The 19376-nt window shown below is 49.0% G+C and overlaps 5 protein-coding genes across 5 annotated transcripts; 1 reads left to right on the forward strand and 4 right to left on the reverse strand.

Annotated features, from left to right (window-relative positions):
- Positions 1–1066: 1066 nt before the first annotated feature.
- FIESC28_11424 (uncharacterized protein) lies at positions 1067–2323 on the reverse strand (the record flags this gene model as incomplete). The annotated part of the gene is made up of 4 exons (XM_031165548.1): positions 1067–1738; positions 1810–1933; positions 2012–2061; positions 2156–2323. 4 exons carry the CDS (start codon positions 2321–2323, stop codon positions 1067–1069), a joined length of 1014 nt encoding a protein of 337 aa, XP_031010379.1.
- A 516-nt stretch (positions 2324–2839) lies between these two features.
- On the forward strand, positions 2840–4084 carry FIESC28_11425 (uncharacterized protein; the record flags this gene model as incomplete). The annotated part of the gene is made up of 1 exon (XM_031165549.1): positions 2840–4084. The coding sequence occupies one exon, from the start codon at positions 2840–2842 to the stop codon at positions 4082–4084; it is 1245 nt and encodes a 414-aa protein (XP_031010380.1).
- A 635-nt stretch (positions 4085–4719) lies between these two features.
- FIESC28_11426 (uncharacterized protein) lies at positions 4720–7521 on the reverse strand (the record flags this gene model as incomplete). The annotated part of the gene is made up of 2 exons (XM_031165550.1): positions 4720–7180; positions 7286–7521. 2 exons carry the CDS (start codon positions 7519–7521, stop codon positions 4720–4722), a joined length of 2697 nt encoding a protein of 898 aa, XP_031010381.1.
- A 1115-nt stretch (positions 7522–8636) lies between these two features.
- Positions 8637–9939, reverse strand: FIESC28_11427 (uncharacterized protein; the record flags this gene model as incomplete). The annotated part of the gene is made up of 3 exons (XM_031165551.1): positions 8637–9571; positions 9622–9778; positions 9841–9939. 3 exons carry the CDS (start codon positions 9937–9939, stop codon positions 8637–8639), a joined length of 1191 nt encoding a protein of 396 aa, XP_031010382.1.
- Positions 9940–11024: 1085 nt separating this feature from the next.
- On the reverse strand, positions 11025–13594 carry FIESC28_11428 (uncharacterized protein; the record flags this gene model as incomplete). The annotated part of the gene is made up of 2 exons (XM_031165552.1): positions 11025–13381; positions 13435–13594. The coding sequence occupies 2 exons, from the start codon at positions 13592–13594 to the stop codon at positions 11025–11027; spliced, it is 2517 nt and encodes an 838-aa protein (XP_031010383.1).
- Between the last annotated feature and the right edge of the window lie 5782 nt (positions 13595–19376).

Raw genomic sequence — 19376 nt, forward strand, 5'->3', positions numbered from 1 at the left:
TATTTTTTTTTTTTTTTTCTCTCTATACCCCAACTCCCATCTTAAACGCAATGCTGATTTACATACCAGTATATCGATAAAACCTTCTCCATCGCATCACCAAACCTCTCCATCAATGGCATGCCTGTTGTCCCAGATACGTTCCTCTCCGAAACACCCGTCGAGCCAGAATCCGTCTACGAACCCTTCGATACGCGCAAGCGCCGTCGTGTCGCAGACCTCATCACCCAGGAAGAAAAGCTCCTCGAGGATGTCGCAGCCCTTAAGCGCACCGTGCCCACCACCGCCGCTGCAAACCAAGCAGAGCAGCTGCGCGACAGTCTCAAGCGCGACGACGATATGCTGGAAGCCCGTAAGAAACATATCGCTGCCGAGGCGGCGGCAATAGAGCTTGATGTTCATCTGCTTGAGAGGCAGGATGGCGTTGAGGCCGGGTTCCGAAATGCCGTCGCGGGCTTGGGCAGGTTGAAACGCGAAATGCCTGCGGTGGTTGCTAAGATGGAGAGGGCGCGTGTCGCTGGCGAATATGTCGTTACACAGGGACGATGAAGACACGCAATTGCCTCTCCGACCTTACATATATATACCCAGGGCGGCAATCACTCCATTTCGGATAGTCGCAGCGAACATGCTTGGGAGTTAAGGCGCATTGGATTAATCGACGAATTTTATCATGACATTCTGGAAGAACACACACGTCTAGCGACCACGCCTATTTGTTAGAAACTGTTACATTCATGATCAGAAAAATCTCGAGCCAGATAACTAATGTCTAATGTAAGTCTAGACACAAACGAAGTCGGCCAATCCAGCCTGTTCGTTGCAGCTGAAGGAGAGAGGCTTTGCAAGTCTTTCCATTCCTACGAACGTCGCGCTCCACCTGAGTCTTTCGCAACGGATTTCCATCACTTCCTGTTCTCGCTCCCACAACTCTGGAACCTGACCCGTTCGTTTGGGGGGGAAAGTATAATAAACGAGAGAAAATATGCGGTCTATATTAAGGCGCAGAGAAACCGCTCTGTCTATCTTTCATCGATATCAATTCCTATGACATATCTCCAGCCATTTAAGCAGCAGCAGGGGCGGGAGCAGGGGCAGTTTGGGTAGCATCAACACCCTCAGCAGCGGGTGCAGCCTCGGGAGCCTTTGTAGGCTCCTGAATCTCAGAGCCGTTGTTCTCGATGACGTTGGCGTCCTTCTTCTTCTCCCACCAAGCAGGGCGGGCGAACTCAGGCTCATGCCAAGGTCCGGCATCGCTGTTCGCACAGCCACCCTCGCACTGGCACTCGCCACCGAAATCCTTGGGGAGATTCTCAGCAGGAATCTGCTTGAGGAGCTCGCTCTTGTAGCCGGATCCGAGGATGTTGATCTTGGAAACGGTGACGGGGTCGAGCCAGCCCTTGACGATGCTCCAGACGGTCGAGAAACCCCAAGGGGCGTTGATCATATACAACTTGCCGAGGCGCTCGGGGTAGTAGTTCTGGGAGATAACGGAGGCTTGCTTGACATAGGAGTAAACCTGGGGAACCTTGCCGATAGAGACACCCTTGAGGTCCATGACAGTACAGCATGTCTCGAGGAGGTGGCCGGCCTTGCGGGAGCAAGCGGGAAGACGGGGATCGGCGACGCGCTCGTACTCGACAGCAAGGTTGGTAAGCATGCGCTCAGCGGTAGTGATCTTGTACATAGCGTTCAGGTCGATACCGCCAAGAGTCTCGATGTAGATAGGTCGGCCATCCTGTGCAGAAAAAAAAAAAGGATCCGTTAGCATACAATCTCCTGATGTTTCTTATGAATGACTTGTCATACCTTATCGGTCTTGTGGTAGAACTGAGTGTAGTACTTTCCGATCTCAGCCTTCTCAGGGTAGTCCCAGACAGGCACAGTCTCATCGAGCTTGGTCTCCTTTCGCCATTTCTCGGTGTCCAAGAACCTGTAGTGGCGGTCAGCCCCCTGTCGCAACGATGTGCTTCTCCTTCCACCGCCATCGGATAAAATGGAAAAGTCTTACATGGCTTTTGAGGCTTCGACATCGAACTTTCGCGCTCGGAGGAATCGAAGCTGTAATGGTCGTTGTCAGTATCTGCTGTGTTGCATAGGCGTCGCGTAGCATGGCCCTTTTTCAGGGTCCATGGAGCTTAGCTTTATCTCATACCAGAGTCAAGGTGTCCAATCGCTCAGTGCAGCCCTCGGACTCGAGCATCATGCGAAACTGGTGGAGCTTGGCAATCTGGTCCTCCGTGAGGTAGCCAGGATGGCCGTCCTGCTTCTCAGGACCCTTGATAGGGAAATCATAGTTGTCGTACTTGGGGTTCAGATCCATGGTGATAGTAGGTGGTGGGGTAGGAAGGGAAGAGAAGGAGGGGGGAAAGAAGAAGAAGAATCCGCAGTTAGGAGAACAGCGGAATATAAGATTAAAAGGTGACGAGACGGAGAATAACGCCAAGAAGTTTGATGTTGATGAAGAGTTGAGGTCAAGGGGTTGGTCTCTAGAATTTAAGTCGTCCGTCCTCGGTGTTGAGAAGCGTAATTAACCGTTTCTGGTCCCCCTAGAGATGGATCTCTCTCCTGTGGTGGGACTTCGTCATGGGTCAGAGTTCCCTACCTGAAGCGGTCTAGCAGCCCACATTCCGTTGAGGGGTATCACGTGTATCATCACATGTCGCATCCTTGTGCTGACTAACGGCATCTTATCTTATCGCCGGTCCCGCTTTCTTTCTGATGTGTTAGTCGACGGCTTTGAATTCAAGTCAAGGTCCAGTCATTTTCCAGCTTCGAGGTGAAATCTCGAGTCAATCATAGCGTTACTCGCTTTCTATGGCATAATTGTTGTAGCATCATGAGGAATTCCTCCCAGCGGATCACCCTCAATGTCGCCCGTCTTTTCCACACCTCAGTCGTCGGGCCACGGCTGAGACCTCAACGATCATTTCATATCACATCTCTGGCCAACTTTCCAAGAAAGCGAAGCTTCTTCACTTCGAATCCCTACTTCTCGCAAGCCGATGACGATCACCGCCCATCCTCCGAGATTACTAAAGAAGAGAAAGGTTCCTCTGCGGCAAAGAGGAAACCTACCCGATCAAACACGGCCAAGAATTCTCTGCGGCGCGTAGCCATTATAGCTCAACAGCCGAAACGGGGTTCAACAACGCCAGGAAGTTCAAGCGATGAACCCTCCAATGTGGTCAGCGCAACTTGCGTTGCAGAATCATTCAAGATGCCCATAGTTCTTGAGATTCTGTCGTCACATGGTTTTCACATAGACCCAGACGGCACAGGCTTCGATGCAAACGAAGTAGTTCATGCAAGAGGAGTTAATGGCGGGGATATCTTCGTCTTTCCCTCTGGTACAATTGTGACGTGGTCACTACCACCAGATGTCGTTACTAGGCAGATTATGCGCGCTGCTGAAGAAGCTCATCCCATCAAGTGTCGGGAATTTGAAGATCTTGAATTTACAACTGACACAAACCGAGAAGCAAGCGTGCTCAAGGGCGATGTTATTGTTCTTGGTACACGAAAGGAGCACAATGAGGCTGACAAGCTGGATACTACCCTAGCCAAGGTTGCTTTCTCCTCTGGTCTTGCCAGGAGTACAAAACTTGCTGTCCTTGAGACCGCATTGACGTCGTACTTTGAAAGCACACGCAATATCCCTGCCCTCCTCTCTCAAGGCGCCGGCATACCTCTAGGTCGTCGCTTTATCCTCCAAAAGACAGGCGAGCTCCTCAGTCTTCGCGCTCGCCTTAACCACTATTCTGAGTTGACCGATTCTTTGCCTGATATTTTCTGGGATACTAGCTCCGATCTAGGTCTCGAAGGGTACTATGAGCAAGTCGGTCGTGCCCTGGACGTCAACGTACGTATCCGAGCTTTGAACCAGAAGATGGACTACGCCGCCGAAATTGCCAGTGTCCTGCGCGAAATGTCGAGCGAACAGCATGGCACGCGTCTGGAGTTGATTATCATTCTGCTTATTGCTGTTGAAGTCGTCTTTGAGTTACGTCGTATCGTCCTGGAGATGATGCAGGAGCGCGAGATGGCTGCTGATCTGCCAAAGCCTGCAACACCGGTGGTGTAGTTTGCTAGTCCACATAACGCCTGGAATGCCTGGACGATTGTACAAAAGTGTGTAGAACTGGTGTTTATAGATTCGGAAGATGAAAATTTGGCCCCCCGACTAGGCTCAGATAGATACCCCTCAACTCTAGAATTGACGATCAATTCAATATGCCTTCATGGCGTAAACCGAGATGCTATTAAAGAACGATGTCTTGGGATGTCGTTAGACAAAATTCCCGAGAACAAAAGAGACGATAAAGATATTAGTGATATTGCAGTACCTTCCTCCATCTGACTCAAGAGGCATTGTCAATGGTGATAGTGTACCTTTTCTGTCATCTGCATACACGCGCCAGTATGGCGCCTTTGATTACACAACCAGGAGTTTCCATTCCCCAGGTTAACCACTTGATAGAAAACACCAGATGTTCTTCTTCTTCCCGGTAGTAACAAAACAAGCTTCTCAGCCCTTTTCCCCCTGGTTCTCAAAAAAAAACCAACTCCTCAAAAAAAAAAACGTACTGAATAAACACAATTCGAGAATCCACCTCTAAACGCCCATGTGGTCGGCCTACTCGTCCTGCCCAAGTCCTATTCGATTCTTCTCGAGTCATTCCGTTGTTCGTGTCCGTATTCAAAGACTCGTCATTTTGCTTATTGCGAAGGCTTATGCTGCATACCCGGAATCGGTGGGACAGGAACAGGGGTCACCTTGTGTGGAGGTGGCGGTCCCGGAGTCCCGTTCATACTCGACCGTGAAGAATTAGGTGTCGGGGGTTTCTGCTGGGCGGCAATACTCGCCCGAGCAGCTGCGAGTCTGTTGGCATCCATGACACCTGCCTGGCCATTTCCTATTCCGTAACCGGGAGTGCCTGGTTGCGCAATCTTATCAGTGAACATAGCGGACCGTTCTTGGGCGGCAACGCGGGCTTTCGCTTGATCGAGAATCCGTTGTTGTTGAGCCTCAGGGATAACGGTGTGGTATCCTGTAAGACCAGGGTTCTGAGCAGGCGTTCCTTGTTGAGGGGGGTTGCTCGGGTACCTATTTATTTGATTTCCCGCAGCCTGGTTAGGCGTGCCATATCGTGGAGGCTGCTGCTGCTGTTGCACAGTGTTGGGCGATGCACTCCAAGCCTGTCTATTAACGACAGGAGACATTGTGCGCTGTGGGATAGCTTGTCCATTCGTGTAAACTCCGAAATTGGGCTGCGCGGGCGTAGCGACTTGCTGCTGCGGATATCCTGGTTGGTAAGGATATCTCTGGCTGGGAGTTGCTGGCTGAGCCGGCATCTGTCCGAATTGAGGCCTCTGCTGAGAAGCATACTGAGGCATATTCTGGTGACCATAAGGTGTTTGGGCCTTCGCAACTTGTGTTGCATACTGCGCGGGGTAACCGTTGGGTCGGGAATATTGCGTAGGTTGAGGTCGGGCTTGGGTAGGCATAGGTCGTGGTTGGGGTTGAGGTTGGAAGCTGGGTGTAGGCCCCGGCCGATAGTATTGCTGCTGCGACATTGAAGGGGCTCGTTGAGGAGTTGCATACTGGTTCTGGGGTGTGTGATGCCCATAAGAAACACCCGATATACTAGGTGTGCGTTGTGGGGGTGGTCGAGCACTGACCTGAGCGGCTTGTTGCTGAGCTCTCAAACGAGCCTGAACACCCGCTTCATCCTCTTCCATAACGCCCTTGTAACCATCAGTTTGAACCTGAACCTTGGTGCTGATGAGAAGATCCTCAAGTTGATCTCCGTTCAGCTTAGCTACTGCATATGGCGGCAACGTCTTGATGATCAATGCAAGCTGAGCCTTCAGCACCTGGTACGTAGCTTGCTCGCCCTCGGAGGGGGTGGGACCAGGAGTAGCCAGCATATCGCCAGTGACTGGGTCGCTCGACGACCGGTTTTGCGAATTGGGTAAGTTGAGATTTCGAATGCGCTGGTAAGAAGAAAGTGTTTCGATCAAGTCGCTGACCTCTTCCAAAATCTCATCGACCTCCTTTTCCTCGCTCGTTCGCTTGGTGCCTAGAGCCTCTTCGAGTGAAGGGTCAACGACGGATTCATCCCAGTTATCAATCGCTTCCTGGATGGCCTTCTCATCAATTTCCATTGCACTATCGTCATCGTTCGTCTCCTCGTTATTACCGTCGCCGTAATATTCAACTTCTATCATGTTCTGGAAGTTCTTGTGTCCCGATCGCTGCCACCACATTCGGCCTGCAACACTGGATGGCACCACCGCCCCAGAATCGTCCTTGCAAGGCGCAAAGCTGGAAAATGCGCCTCGAAAGAGCGATTCCATTTCAGAAAGTTCGAGTTCAGTAGTTGAAGGTCGCTTTCCAGCCAGACTTTGGGCACGTTCTCGCTGTTTGTTCATGGTTTGCGATGAAGGGGTCGCATTGCTGTAGTCGAGGTAGCATCCTGCAGACAACTTGGTTGTGAAATAACTAGAGTTTCGAAGCTTGCAGTTATCAGTCAGTTCTGGGCGGTAGAAGTCTAGTGTATTGCCCTTGGCTTGTGTCTTGGGCTGCTTGGGCGGTTGAAGGGGCGGTAGAGATCGAGGCGATGAGAACAAGTCTCCCAGAGTTTGGGCTCGCTCATGGGGCGTTGTAGGCATGACATGAGTTAGTGATAGACCTGCGGGTAAAGCCAGATCACGCAAATTGGCCTCAGCGGAAGCTGGGAGGCTGGAAAATAGCCTCTTCTCTTGTGGCGCATACCCGACAAGAGACAGTACCAATGTTCCCTTTTGAGGAGACGGAGGTAGCTTAGACTCGACAGGAAGGGGATCGGCGTTGACCTTGGGATATGCTTTTTCCCGTCGAAGAAGTTCCATGGCCCTGTCTTTGAACTCTGTGATTTGCGTTCTCAATGTGTCATCGGCTGACCCATCCTTGCTATTAGATGGTTGTGTCTTGATCTCCTTGAAAGCGATATAGATTGCGGACACTAGGTCGTCAGCGACCTGGTCAAGATTCTCATACGCATTCGCAGTAGCCTTGTCGGAAATGGTGGATGGATCGGTCGATTTCTGACGCTTTGCTCGGTGGTCGTCTTCGTCGTCATCATCATCAGAAGAGTCGGGCAGGGGACGCTTGAGGATGGACGGGGCGACATCGTAGCTGTGGGAATTGAGTTAGTGCACGGAACAGCCAAGTCCTTCACGACCAAGTTGCGATATGAAAGGAGAAAATATTGCAATTAAAGGAAAGAAAAGGCTGGCGTACCTGCTGAGAGCCTCGACGAAAGATCTTATCAAATCGCGTTGGTCCTTCTTGGGCTCTCCATTGGTAATGGCAGGTTTTTGCTCATCTGAAGTCATATCCTCGTCGCGATCATCCTCTTCATCGACATCGCGTTTTCGCTTTCCCGGGGCGACGGATTGCGCTTTATCGAGGGTAGGCGATTCTGAGGTGCCGTTGGCTTGGATAGCCGCAGGCTGAGCTGTGGTGGGTGTGGTCATGATGGCTTCAAAGAGAAGACCGTCGTTCTTTTTTTTTTTTCGTCGTCGTCGGGGCCGCGCCTCGTCGCGATACGCGGTAGTGTCAAGTATAGCGATCGTGGCAGCGACAGTGGCAGTGGGTAATAAAATGATAGTGGTTAGCAGCAGCAAATGGTAGCGGTAGTGGATGGCAGAAACTGGTACAGTTCCAGGTCAGGTCCAGTCCAGTCGCAATTCAGTCCGTCCCAGTCGCTGGTGCAACTCAAGGTAAATAATAGACTTGGTCGAAGCAGCGCAAACGAGTCTCCTTCATTGAGATAACCACGACACAATCTTGCAATCGCTGCAAAAGAGAGTAATGGACTCGAAAATTACGCGACAAACAGGTCTCGGAGCAATATCTCGAGTCAAAAACCGGGGGGGACGAAACGATTTTGCTCTGCTTTGCTTCGCTTTGCTTTGCTTTGCTTGCTTCGCCTTGCACTGGGGCTGGGTCTAGGCAGTCCTGGGGGCCGGGAAGAATGTGTCTCCTCGATCGCCAACTACCCTTCTTGTCACTGACCCGCGCTGGACCCACTTTGGTGAGAGCTTACGGAGCCATGCACGTGACTAGCTCATTGCAACGGTTTATTGTACCTCTTTGCATTGTAACTGGGAAACACCTCATGGACTCGAATTAGATACAAAAGATGGCCTCATTTCCTGCTTCTCACTACTTTTGTCACCAAAAGAATCATAATCATGGGAATCTCAGTGGCCAGTAAACTGCACAATACCCATTGTGACTCTTATGCGAAGGTATCCTGTGGTACCTGAGCCATCAGAACACTCGGGACGTGGCTGCAGGTCTAGCGTAATCATGACCATGATAGTCATTAGCTCTAGCACGTCAGCTACAACATGATCTCATCATAAACACATCAATCAGGCACTTTGCTACAGGTAGCAAGTTGATAAAGTTCATATTACAGAGCACGTCAAGTATGAGAAGCTACCTACTTAATACTGCTAACTCAATGCTGCGTACTCGAAGTCCGTCATACAGTTCAAACTAATCCCATACCAGTGTCCAAAACCATGTCCATGCTGCGTGTTCCCATGCGCTATCGAATAATTCATGCATAAATGTTCATTTCTTACTTGGCACGAGCCAGAGCAACAGCGTTCTTGCCAAGGTCGTAAACAGAGTAGTAACGTCGGAGGAAAGCATCGCCGAGAATAACGAGAGGTCCCACGGGCTCGGGGAAGTCCATTCCCTGGAAAGTAGAGATACAGCTGCCCTGGACCTCAAGGATGTAGTCGGTGGCGGGAAGGCTGTAGTTGGAACCGGCAAGGGTGAAGGTGATGTCGGGGAGAGAAGAGCGCTTCTCACAGTCAATAGTGTACTGACCGTTGTAGCCCTTCTTAGCACCAATCTCCTTGTTCAGAAGCTCAGCAAGGGAGCTGGGGAGGACATTCAGGGAAGTACCGGTGTCGAGGATGGCACCAGTGTTCTCCTGCTCGGCAACCTCATCACCGAAGGCAATGGCGTCGAGGTCAACCTCCCAGTAAGCCTTGCGGCGGAGAGGGATGTACTCAAGATCGCCGGTGTACTTGGACTTGTCAACACCGCCGAACATGGCCTCGCTCTCGCCCTCCTGGCCGTCAAGGTAGAAGGCGAAGACAGGCTCGTCAAGAAGCTTCTGGTTGACCATTTGGTAGAAGGGAGGGACCATGCCATTGACGGCAATGCGGTCGTATCCAAGACCGAGAATACCGTCGAAGCGACCGAAAGCGAAGGCCAGACCTGGCTCCTTGGTAGCCTCAGCGAAGTCTTGGTCCTTGATCTCGATATCACCGATTGAGACGACATCATTCGAGACGAAACCAGACAAGCTGCCAGAGCCGTAGTGGATCTCGAATTCGCTGCCATTGCTCTTGTAAGTTGACGAGGCAGATGAGTCGTACTTGGAGTGGAGGTAGCAAGCGATGCTGCCACACTGCTGGGAAGGAACCCAGAGGTTAGAGCTACCGGTGTCGAGGACAACCTTGAAGCTCTGGGGAGGTGTACCGATGGTGATCTCGGAGAAGTCTGGACAAGGTCAGCTCGGAATGAAGTCTGTTGAGTTCAATGACACTTACACTGGGCGTTCATGAAGTTGGAGACAGGGACGGGGTGGCCACCCTCAACACTAGGAACGTTGGTAGCGAAAGCGTAATCGGCGGCGTTCTTGGGGCGAGAAGCACCCATGTACTTCTGGCCGAGGCTCTGAAGGTGGTCCTCAACAGAGTTCATAGCCTGTGTGTCTCGTGTTAGATATCGTCAAAGAAGCGCGCAAGCAAAATGGGGATCAATCGTACCAGCTGGTCAGCAAGAGGAACCTTGTTGAGCTTCATCTTGTGAACGCCAGCCTGGGCAGAGCCCAGAAGCGCGGCAGCGGTAAGAAGAGCGCTCTTCATGATGGGCAATCGGATTGAGAATGCGACCGAGATGTGTGTTGATAAAGATGCTCGACAAGAGGGATTGCGAGCTGTGGTGTTGATGGGGAGTGAAGATGCAAGATGCAAGATGGAGTTGGGGAGAGATAAGAGAAGATGGTTGGTTAAGAAGTGAGAAAGCGGAGGAGAGTGACAGTGACGGAGCTCAGGTCTATCCGAGCTGGGGGAAGCTTATTGCGCATTGCGCGTGCTTGCGGCCTGTTTCGGCCGCACCTACCTGGATTCGTCAGTAACGCCTCACGCCTCCCGGGCCATTGAAGCGTTTCCCCTGCGAATGACCTTGTGACTTGTCAAGCAATGACGCACCAGTTCAGTTGTGCCTTCCCCGTCTCCACCTGCGCCTGCCCTGCGTGCCTGCCTAGCAACCAGTATCCGTACCTACTCTGCAATCTGCACTTGGAGAAGAAGGGAGCTTTTCCGCCTTAGGCATCATGCGTCTTTATCAGCGTCTCATCTTATCAAGCCGCGTATCAGGAACAGGAACAAGCAGCAATCAGCCTGTTACTACTAGGTGCCTACTCTCTTACCAGGGTTTGTTTCGCTGATACTATGCGTTGTCATGGCAGCTTCTGAGATACCTGTGACATTCTTCCTCTCTGTCTGCAAGGTACTGTACGGATACGATACCCCTGTATAAGTCTCACGCGTGTGCTGTTGATAGCACAGCATAGCTCGCTCGGACTAACACTAAGGTAACCTACCATCTGGGGTTAATAAATGGTCTACGACTAACTTGACGCGGATCCTCAATCGCGCCCTTGTTCCTGACCGTTTGTTTTATGGGACGTATGATCAACATCAGGAACACGACTGACTGTCACAAGTGTTTATAGAAACATCAACAACGGAATGGAAGGCGGAACCTAAGTGAACTAGGTACTACAAATTATCTTGAAGTTAATCTATTACATGTAGTTGTATATATATATATATGTATATATATATCAGTTCCACATATTACGGCGACAACGTCACCGCTGTGCACTCTATGTATTCATCATAAACCATCTTATCATAACATCGTTAGTAACATTGGGCCAAAACAATCAACGCCCATGGATCTCCTTCTTGGAGCGCTCCATCGCTTCGGCAAAAGTCTGCCTTACATCATCCAATTCAGCGTAATGCTTAATAAGAGCTTCCAATCTCTCACATCTAGAACCAGTTACTTCGTCTGACAGTTTGCACCATCCAGAATGAAGTGCAACGAAGAGAAATGCTAGACTGCCACGGTACACCTGGTCATCGCGGATCCATGAGCGCAGAGCGCCCCTGCTAAGGTTAACTCTGCAACCGCGTTCTCTCAGGAGAAGAACGAGTAGACTCTTGAATCCGTTCTGTCCTGCTTTGAGGAACGCCTCGACGGCGTCTTGGCCGATATTCAAAGAGCTCTTTAAATATCTCTGCATCACAGGAAGGAGTCTATCGCCATGTCGCACATTGAGAGTCGTGTTTATCAGCATGTCCTGCGTGATCTTGAAGTCATCTTCGGCTCTCTCCACCAACTGTGGAAACTCTTTCGCTGAACAAACACCTGCTGCAGCGTCAAGGAGTCCTTGCGTCACCCGAACGCTCTCGTCTTTATGCTCAAAAATCACTTGCAGACCAGGATATCCAAGCTCCCACAAGACCTCGATGGCGATTTCTTCATCAATATCGACATCGTCGGCCCGGTTCTTGAGAATCATTTCGAGGACTTCGGGGGCCCAGTCATCTGAGTCTTTCTCTGGTGAGGCAATTGCGGCCAACACAACTTCTTTGGTGAACAGGACTTGAGACCTTGGCATTTCGAGGAAGATGGCCATGAAGTCTGGTCGGCAGCGGGTGTTGGCCAGTGCGAGAATCATGAGTTCTTCGTCAACGAAGCCTTCGTTCGCGCGGTGTTTGAGAAGGATTCTAAGCATAGATGGTCCCCGGCGATTCTCGATGGCTCGCTCAGCTACGGTTGTGGTAATTTGAATGCGTCCTCCGTGTTGGGTCAGAAGGTAGTCCATAACCGTTGGGTGACAGGCACTGGCAATGTTGCCCATCATCCATTCGTCGAGTTCAATACCGTTACCGTGCAGCTTCAGTAACAATGCAATTACATCGAGTCCATGTCGTTCGTTCCTTGTGGCTCCGATCATTGCGGCGTCGCTCCATCTGAACTCTGGGTGTCTGAAAATGAGTTTCATCATCTCAGCACTGGCACACTCGGCCACGGCGCAAGAGAGATCCTGGTCACGCGAGATTTCGTCTTGTCGTAGTGTCATGATTGTTTGAAGCATTCCGGTGCATCCCCATCGTGCTGCAGCCTGTATAGTGTATGGTGTCAAAGATTCGCCCTTTTTTAGGAGAAATGCCAGCATTTCGACTCTTCCGGTCAGTATCGCACTGACAAATGGCGATTTGATCCGGGCGTGGTGCTTCTCACGGTCTTCGTCGGTGTTTCCGAACCCCAGATGCTCAACGCTGTCTCTTTTCTGGTTCAACGATGGGCCATGAGTGGGATACTCAGAGCCGTTGGGCAGTCCCTTGAGAAATTTGATGGCATCCTCGGCAGATCGGAGCTTACAGATGCTCTCGCTGGCGTAACGCACCCAGTGGTAGTTATACTCTGATTTTGCTTGGAAGACGCGCTTCACTTGGGTGGTGCTTGTGCCTGACCAGCCTCGCTTGCTTGCGATATGCCGAACTCGCTGGTTAATAAAGACCTCCACATCGTGCTTTGACTGGGAAAATGAATCGAGGTCTCGGTGAACAAACTCGCCCAGATACTCGTAGATCTTTGAACTCGGTCGACTTGTGATGAGAAGGCAGAGGTTTGAAGCAGGCTTCTCGCCATGAAAAGTGTGTTCGATGAGCTCCAAAAGGATTGTTCGAGAATTTGCGTCACACTCATCCAGCCCATCAATGACACAGAAGATACGACGGTCGGATCTGAAAGCGACCTCCACTAATAAGTTCCAGAGCGCTTGGGGCTTCTCGAATACTCGAGCACCACGGTAGGCATGTCTTCGGCGGATTCTGTCACTGAGAAGATGGGGGTGGTTTTGAAAGATCTGCGAGAGTAACCCTCGGAGGATTCCCTGGGCACTGTTTCTCAACACGTCTTTTGAGCCGCAGAAAAAGTAGGCGCAAGTGTTGGCGGGATGTGTAGCAAAGTCGTTGGTAAGCTTTTCAGCGAGATAGACGGCCATGGTCGATTTCCCTCGTCCGTGATTACCAGAAAGCCACAAAACATGCTGATGTTCTGTCTCGGGTCTCAACCAGTTCTTAACTTCCTGCACACCCATGATCCATTCGCAGGTCTTGGGCGCTCGAGGCCCTTGCTGCGTTCTGAGAGCATCCTTTGCTATTGAAGGATCCGACCAGATAAGATCACGATAAAAGGCTTCAATTTGCTTCTTCTTATCCGCATCGCCTACAGCAGTCAGTATTTATGAAACCGAGGACGTACAAGGTTTGGTGTTTTACTTAAAATATGAGTCGATTCATAGCGCTTATGAGCGACTGTGCTGGTGCTCGGCCAAGGATAGTGACCTAGGAAACTATCCGGCGACGATAGAGGGGATTCATCTGAAAGGCGCGATCTTGATGACCGCGGCGAGTCGTTTTTCACACTCGAGAAACCCATTTTCGAGGTGAAGGATGAACGAATGCTGAGAACAAGTTGAGGATCGCAGTCTGACTTGACTTACAACAGTCGGTGTACAACAAGTTACCAGAAAGTGACTAGAAAGTGAGCCAGAAAGTGGCTGGCGTGATGCATGCGTCGACTTTGAAGAGGGGTGGTGCCTTTAACCGTCTGTTTATTAGGACAAGCGAAGAGAGAGTCTCATGACCATCAAGATTAAATAAGAGGTATCAACAGTAAGATAGAAGAGAGGAATGAGAGTGAGAAAAGACTTTACACGCTTTGAGACAGTCGCGTCGTATTTGAAATGGTATGTTAATGAGAGAGACAGAGGTGAATAAGGATACAGCATAGCAGGAGTGGGGTATTGAAGAGGGAGAGAGAAAAAACTAGCTTAATTTAAAAATATAAAAATAAAAAGATTAAATTAAATTAAACTGCTGTATACTAATATCAGGTTTCGTCCTTCCCCTCGTTGAGATTGAGTAACCAGTGACCTCAAAAGGGGGTAATTTAGGAGGTTGGTATCTACGCCAATGCCAAGGATGGAAGGACTTGAGAGATCCTTTTTTTCAAGGCCACTGATACTAAAGCTGGCAATGACGTTAACTTAAGCTCATCACTATCACCCACGATAAGAAACTCTCGTCTTGATAGTAATTTAACAAGTAGTCTAGAAAGACATGTTGCTTTTTATTCTCCAACTGTCGACTTGTTGCAGTACAACTCTCAAAGTCTAGATAGGTACGGATAGGTCCTAGTAGTAATAACCCCAGCCTCCACTGCTAATTTCGTGCCCATGGACCTTATGCAAGTCATTAATGGCCCCTGTCCATCCTTTCTCAGAGGAACACATTCCATTCGCTGGCAACCGGCCAACCCAAGATTCTGGTTAAGCGCTGCATTGTGAGATGCAAAGGATTGAGATTGATATTAGGATTGAGACTATCACATTTTCATGACTTGTCCTTGTTGATCAGAGGTCAAGCTTATACCATCTCGTTTGTCACATCGTAACTGTTGCGCTTTATACGATAGTTGGAATCCTGCGTCAATCATGTTCCTACGATATCATCCCTATTCCTACGGGGTTGCTGTAAGGAAACAGCGAGGTAGTGAATAACTATGCGGTGAAAATTACGGTGTCTCTAGGGTAATAATAATATACACATGATGTCTGTAGACTTGTAATGTTAGATATTCCTCCACCACCTTAACAATAAATGAATATAATTTGCATGTTCAAAAGTAGAATACCGTAAGATAATAGGTGAACAGGTGATAGAGTGAGTCATAGGATGATGAGCCTTTGCCTAACCTTGATGTTTTTGAGGTTAACAACTGACGATCTTTTCATTTAACGACTTCAGGTCTTACCTACATAAATGCAAGGTAGTTTCTCAGCATCAAGATCGGAAATACGACATATTCTTAGTGGCCGGGGCAGAAGTTCAATAGACTTTGGTCGCTTACAACTGGGGTTCTATGAATGCAGCATTGCAAACCGATGGAGAAGCATCGTCGTCAAATTTGAGGAAGCCAAGGTACGAGGGCTATACTCTCAGAGAGATATGACATTTCGATAATTGAAGGATTTGTTCCCCGAGAATACCTGCCTATATCTGGCACTCGAAGTTCAATCACTGTTTCCATCTACAGGCCATCGGTATGCCATCATAACTGCGACAGGGATGAACGAGACGAGGAAACAATTTGCCCAAAGCCCAATTCGTTCCCAGCATATTCATGTCCCATGTTCTCAGACATTTCCTCTTGAACCTTCTTCAACGTGAAGATAATCCATAGCAGCGGTACTGACAGGCCCATGACTGCAAAAGAGAGGCACCGCGGCGACGATTGGCCTGCCACTGAACCACCTATTGGCATGATTTCTCCAACAAGCTTTGGCTTCTTATTCTTTCATCACCCTCTGCTTTCCCGTCATCGTCTTAGTATGCTAGGAGACCAGCGAGGAGCCAAAACGAAAACATGTATGTGGCTAAAGAAGCCGTTAATTCCAACCCGTCCACGGACCGGTATGCCATCGTGCCCCCAGGATTTCTGTACATGTGAGGGAAACACATATCTTCAATAGCACTCCAGTCGATAGGCGATACCTCTGACCCCTCGCCATTCCCGATGGGACTCGCGTCAAAAGCATGTATATACCTCAAAAGGAACAGGCTGAAGGACACAGCCAACGTTGTACCAAGTAAAAGCAGTCTGGCATTGTGGTGGACGTCATCTCTCGAGCAGGTTTTGGCCAGTGGTTTCAGGAGAGTCAACGAATGCTGTGAGGCCGCTCTTTGCAGTATGGTACCAACGACTGGGCCTGCCGTTCTGCTTGAGGACAATGACTGCAAGAGAAAGAGCAATGCTGAGGGAAATCTCAAGAATATAACCAACAGCAATCTATTATGACAAACCAGCGATATCACACTTGAAACTGGTGTCATGACAAACTCCAATGCCAGATATGTCAGTGTTGCTTATGCCGTACATGGTATTGCATATCTCGCTCTGGCAAATTTACAGCTTGTTCTTCTCGAACTGAGTCTCATAATCGAGAAGGCGGATATAGCTACTGAAATTAACCAGTTCTATCCATCGTGAGCAGTCAACTTGGAGGTTCCCCATGCTGAGACGTGCTCGATAGGAAGGACAGAACTAAGGACAGTCTTCTTGATGAAGCCATTTCTCGGGAAGACAACCTCGTAAAATGGGACTCGCTCTGATTTTATCTCATCACATTACCATATAAGACGCCCGATATTTCTCAGCTGGGCTGGCTGCGCAGATGCGGTTGAAGGAGGCTTGCATGTATCCAACAACAACAACAACAACAACGAGATCCAACCATGGTAGTAAAAGATTGATTCGACAATAAAACATCTCGCAAGATGGCAATGCTCTTATGCTGTCTTGTTTTCAGCCTCAGTCTTGTTGAGCTGGTCAACTCGCAGACCAGTACTACAGAGTCCGCATCTGTTTGCGGATACATAGACGGTGGTAAGTTACACAGTATGCCGACCACAAGTGCCAGCTGACGATGAGCATTACCAAACGCTGATCTTGCAATTGATTGTCCATCCGAAGCATGTGGTTTTCTATACATACTGGGCCACAACAATATATATGTCGGATGTTGCGGAGACATGAACTGTGCCATACCGACTATGTATCGAGTCAGGCCAAACATTTAATAGCTACACTATAGAGTGGTTAGCAAAACATGTGCTCCGTGAAGACTGATTTTAAGACCGAGAACAGCACCGAAGGCTCCCTCTCAGCATATGCAACTTACACATGGTATGGTCTCGTAGCAGGAGGGTACTTTTGCGCGCCCTCAAGGACTATTGTTATAACTGTAGTTACAGAAACAACCTCTGAGGCAGCGGCAATCCAGACAATCACAGTGATCTACCAGAGCCGACCGATACTGGTGGTGAGTCTAGTACTGCTGAGCTGAAGATTACCTATATTAGACCAGACACAACAGGCGAGAATGAGCCATGACAGGTGGACCGAACCTGGGAGGGAACTGGATATGGTGAGCCATCACTTGATAGTTTTCCTTATACAATTGCACTAACGTAACAACAGATTTGAGCTGGCGACAGAGAGTCACTGGAGGGTTGCTCTTATTGTTTTTTCGTGTAAGTGAAAGAGGTATCCAAGATACATTGACGTCCAATATGAAACCGATTCTCTGACTGTGACATAGAACCTTTTGGGTGTTGTAGATAGCCAAGACGAAAGACCAATTTAACCAATGAACAGTATTTTGCTGAGAGAATATCACGCAAAGATACGCCGACACTTGCTCTTCAAACAGATGCCTCAAGTCCAGAACCTCTTTGACACTCGTCTCTCTGTCGTAGGTGCAACGTAAAAGTCATAGTTGTTTGTCCGATAAGTTGACAAGGCAGAGTCCATGAGGGATAACGACGAAAGAATGATCACCAGGGAGGGCAAAATTGTATTCAGTTAGCCTTTTTTTGTTGTATGATCTCGATGCATGTACCTGCTGTACAAATACAGTACTAGTAGCTAGCAGGGCAGTGAGACACAAAAGGCAGGCAATGTCAATGTCAATGTCTCTGGTTCGTGAACTGGTATGACGGTCCTGTTTTTTAAATTCTCCAGCACCTAGCACCAGTTAAGAATGCAGGGAGGGTGTTATTGGTGGCAAAGTCCACAGAGACGATCAGTTGATGGATGGATGATCTAGCAAAATTTGAGAGGAAAATCAGGGCCCGCGAAACTCTAGACCTTGATAATGACCGCACTAGTGATGCAAAGCAACGATAAGAACAAGAAACAGTTGAATCTATCTTGTCATTAAAATTCGGACAAAAGAAGGACACTGAGTGAATTCAAGGGAGGTACGGATAGGTATCCGTAAAAGTGGCTGCTAATGCGTGTTGATCTTTTTAAGATTGAATCTTCCAAAAATAGCCTGAACAAGTGATCAATCAATCTCACAGATGTCGAGTCGAGAGACAGAGAAAGGAAGGGTTCAGCATTGACTGATGATAGTGATGGACGAACGGCCCGCATGCCAGCGGACGGCCACCATACGCGGAAGCCTGTGCAATACAAGGCAAGGCAAGGCAAGGCAAGGCAGGGGAGTCAAGTTTTATTTTACCCACCGTAGGTACCGACCCTCCGTAGGATAGTCTATAGTCTATGGAGTTGTACAAGACAAGATGCGGATGAAAGTGGATTAACTTATGCCAAGGACATGACACAACTGTATCCGTACTGTTGTACTGTATCCTCAATGCTGAGCTACTACTAAGTAACAGAGGGATCATCCATGCCTGTCCATATCCGTACTGCTCACTTCAAAGTTCGATAGATAGATACGGATACAAAAATTGTCTTTCCAAATCGGAATTCCGAGATAATTAGCCTTGGAATAGAACAAAAAGTTGATTGTTGCAACTCAGTTCCGTACGTGTTTCATAAACTCAAACAAACTTGTCGTTCCGCTAAAGCAAGTAAGCGTGAGACGAGAAACCATCTGATGAGGCACAGCAACGGTCTTGGCGGATGACTCGGGATAAGAGCCAGAGACCAATATCCAATCCAATCCAATCCAATCCAGTCCAGTCAAGTAGTTTGTACGGAGTAGATAGTTGAGTTTGATATGATCAAGACAAGGCCGTTGTGGAAATGCATAGACTAGGAGTTGGGCAATAGAATGCCGACAGCCTACAATATACCAATCAATGCAATGCAATGCAGAGACTTGGCGAGGCATCTCGACAACTTCAAGGCAAGACAAGACAAGGCGAGGTTTTGAATGTAATTATTCAACTTGGTCCGATTGTCCTGGCGGCCTGGAACGGGAGTCGGGAGAGGATGCAAATTCTACTACATATGTACATACATACATACTACGTAGGTGCAGTATCCGTTGCATTGCTACCTACCTTCCAAGATGAATGGATGAATACCCACAGGTCCCTTGATCAATTCCAATCTCCACGGGGTTTTAACTTGGCATCCATCTCTTATAATTAGCGGTCATACATAGTAAGGGGATGGGCATAATAATTAGGGACAGGCCCTATTAGCACATAGATGAGCGGATGCCCTGGGCTTGTTTGAAGCTTGATTGGCGAATCACCCTGCTGCTGTCGTATTCCCCGTTGTACTGTACTTTGCTGTTTTATTTTCTCGTCTTCTCCGTACAGTACATGCAAAGAGCTTACAGCCCCAAGACGAAAGCCATCGAGGCCGGTACTAGGTAGCAATCTTGATCACCTGCATTGGC

The sequence above is a fragment of the Fusarium coffeatum genome, assembly GCF_003316985.1.
Source record: "Fusarium coffeatum strain FIESC_28 chromosome Unknown BRIP53273_contig_403, whole genome shotgun sequence".
Classification (NCBI taxonomy): domain Eukaryota; kingdom Fungi; phylum Ascomycota; class Sordariomycetes; order Hypocreales; family Nectriaceae; genus Fusarium; species Fusarium coffeatum.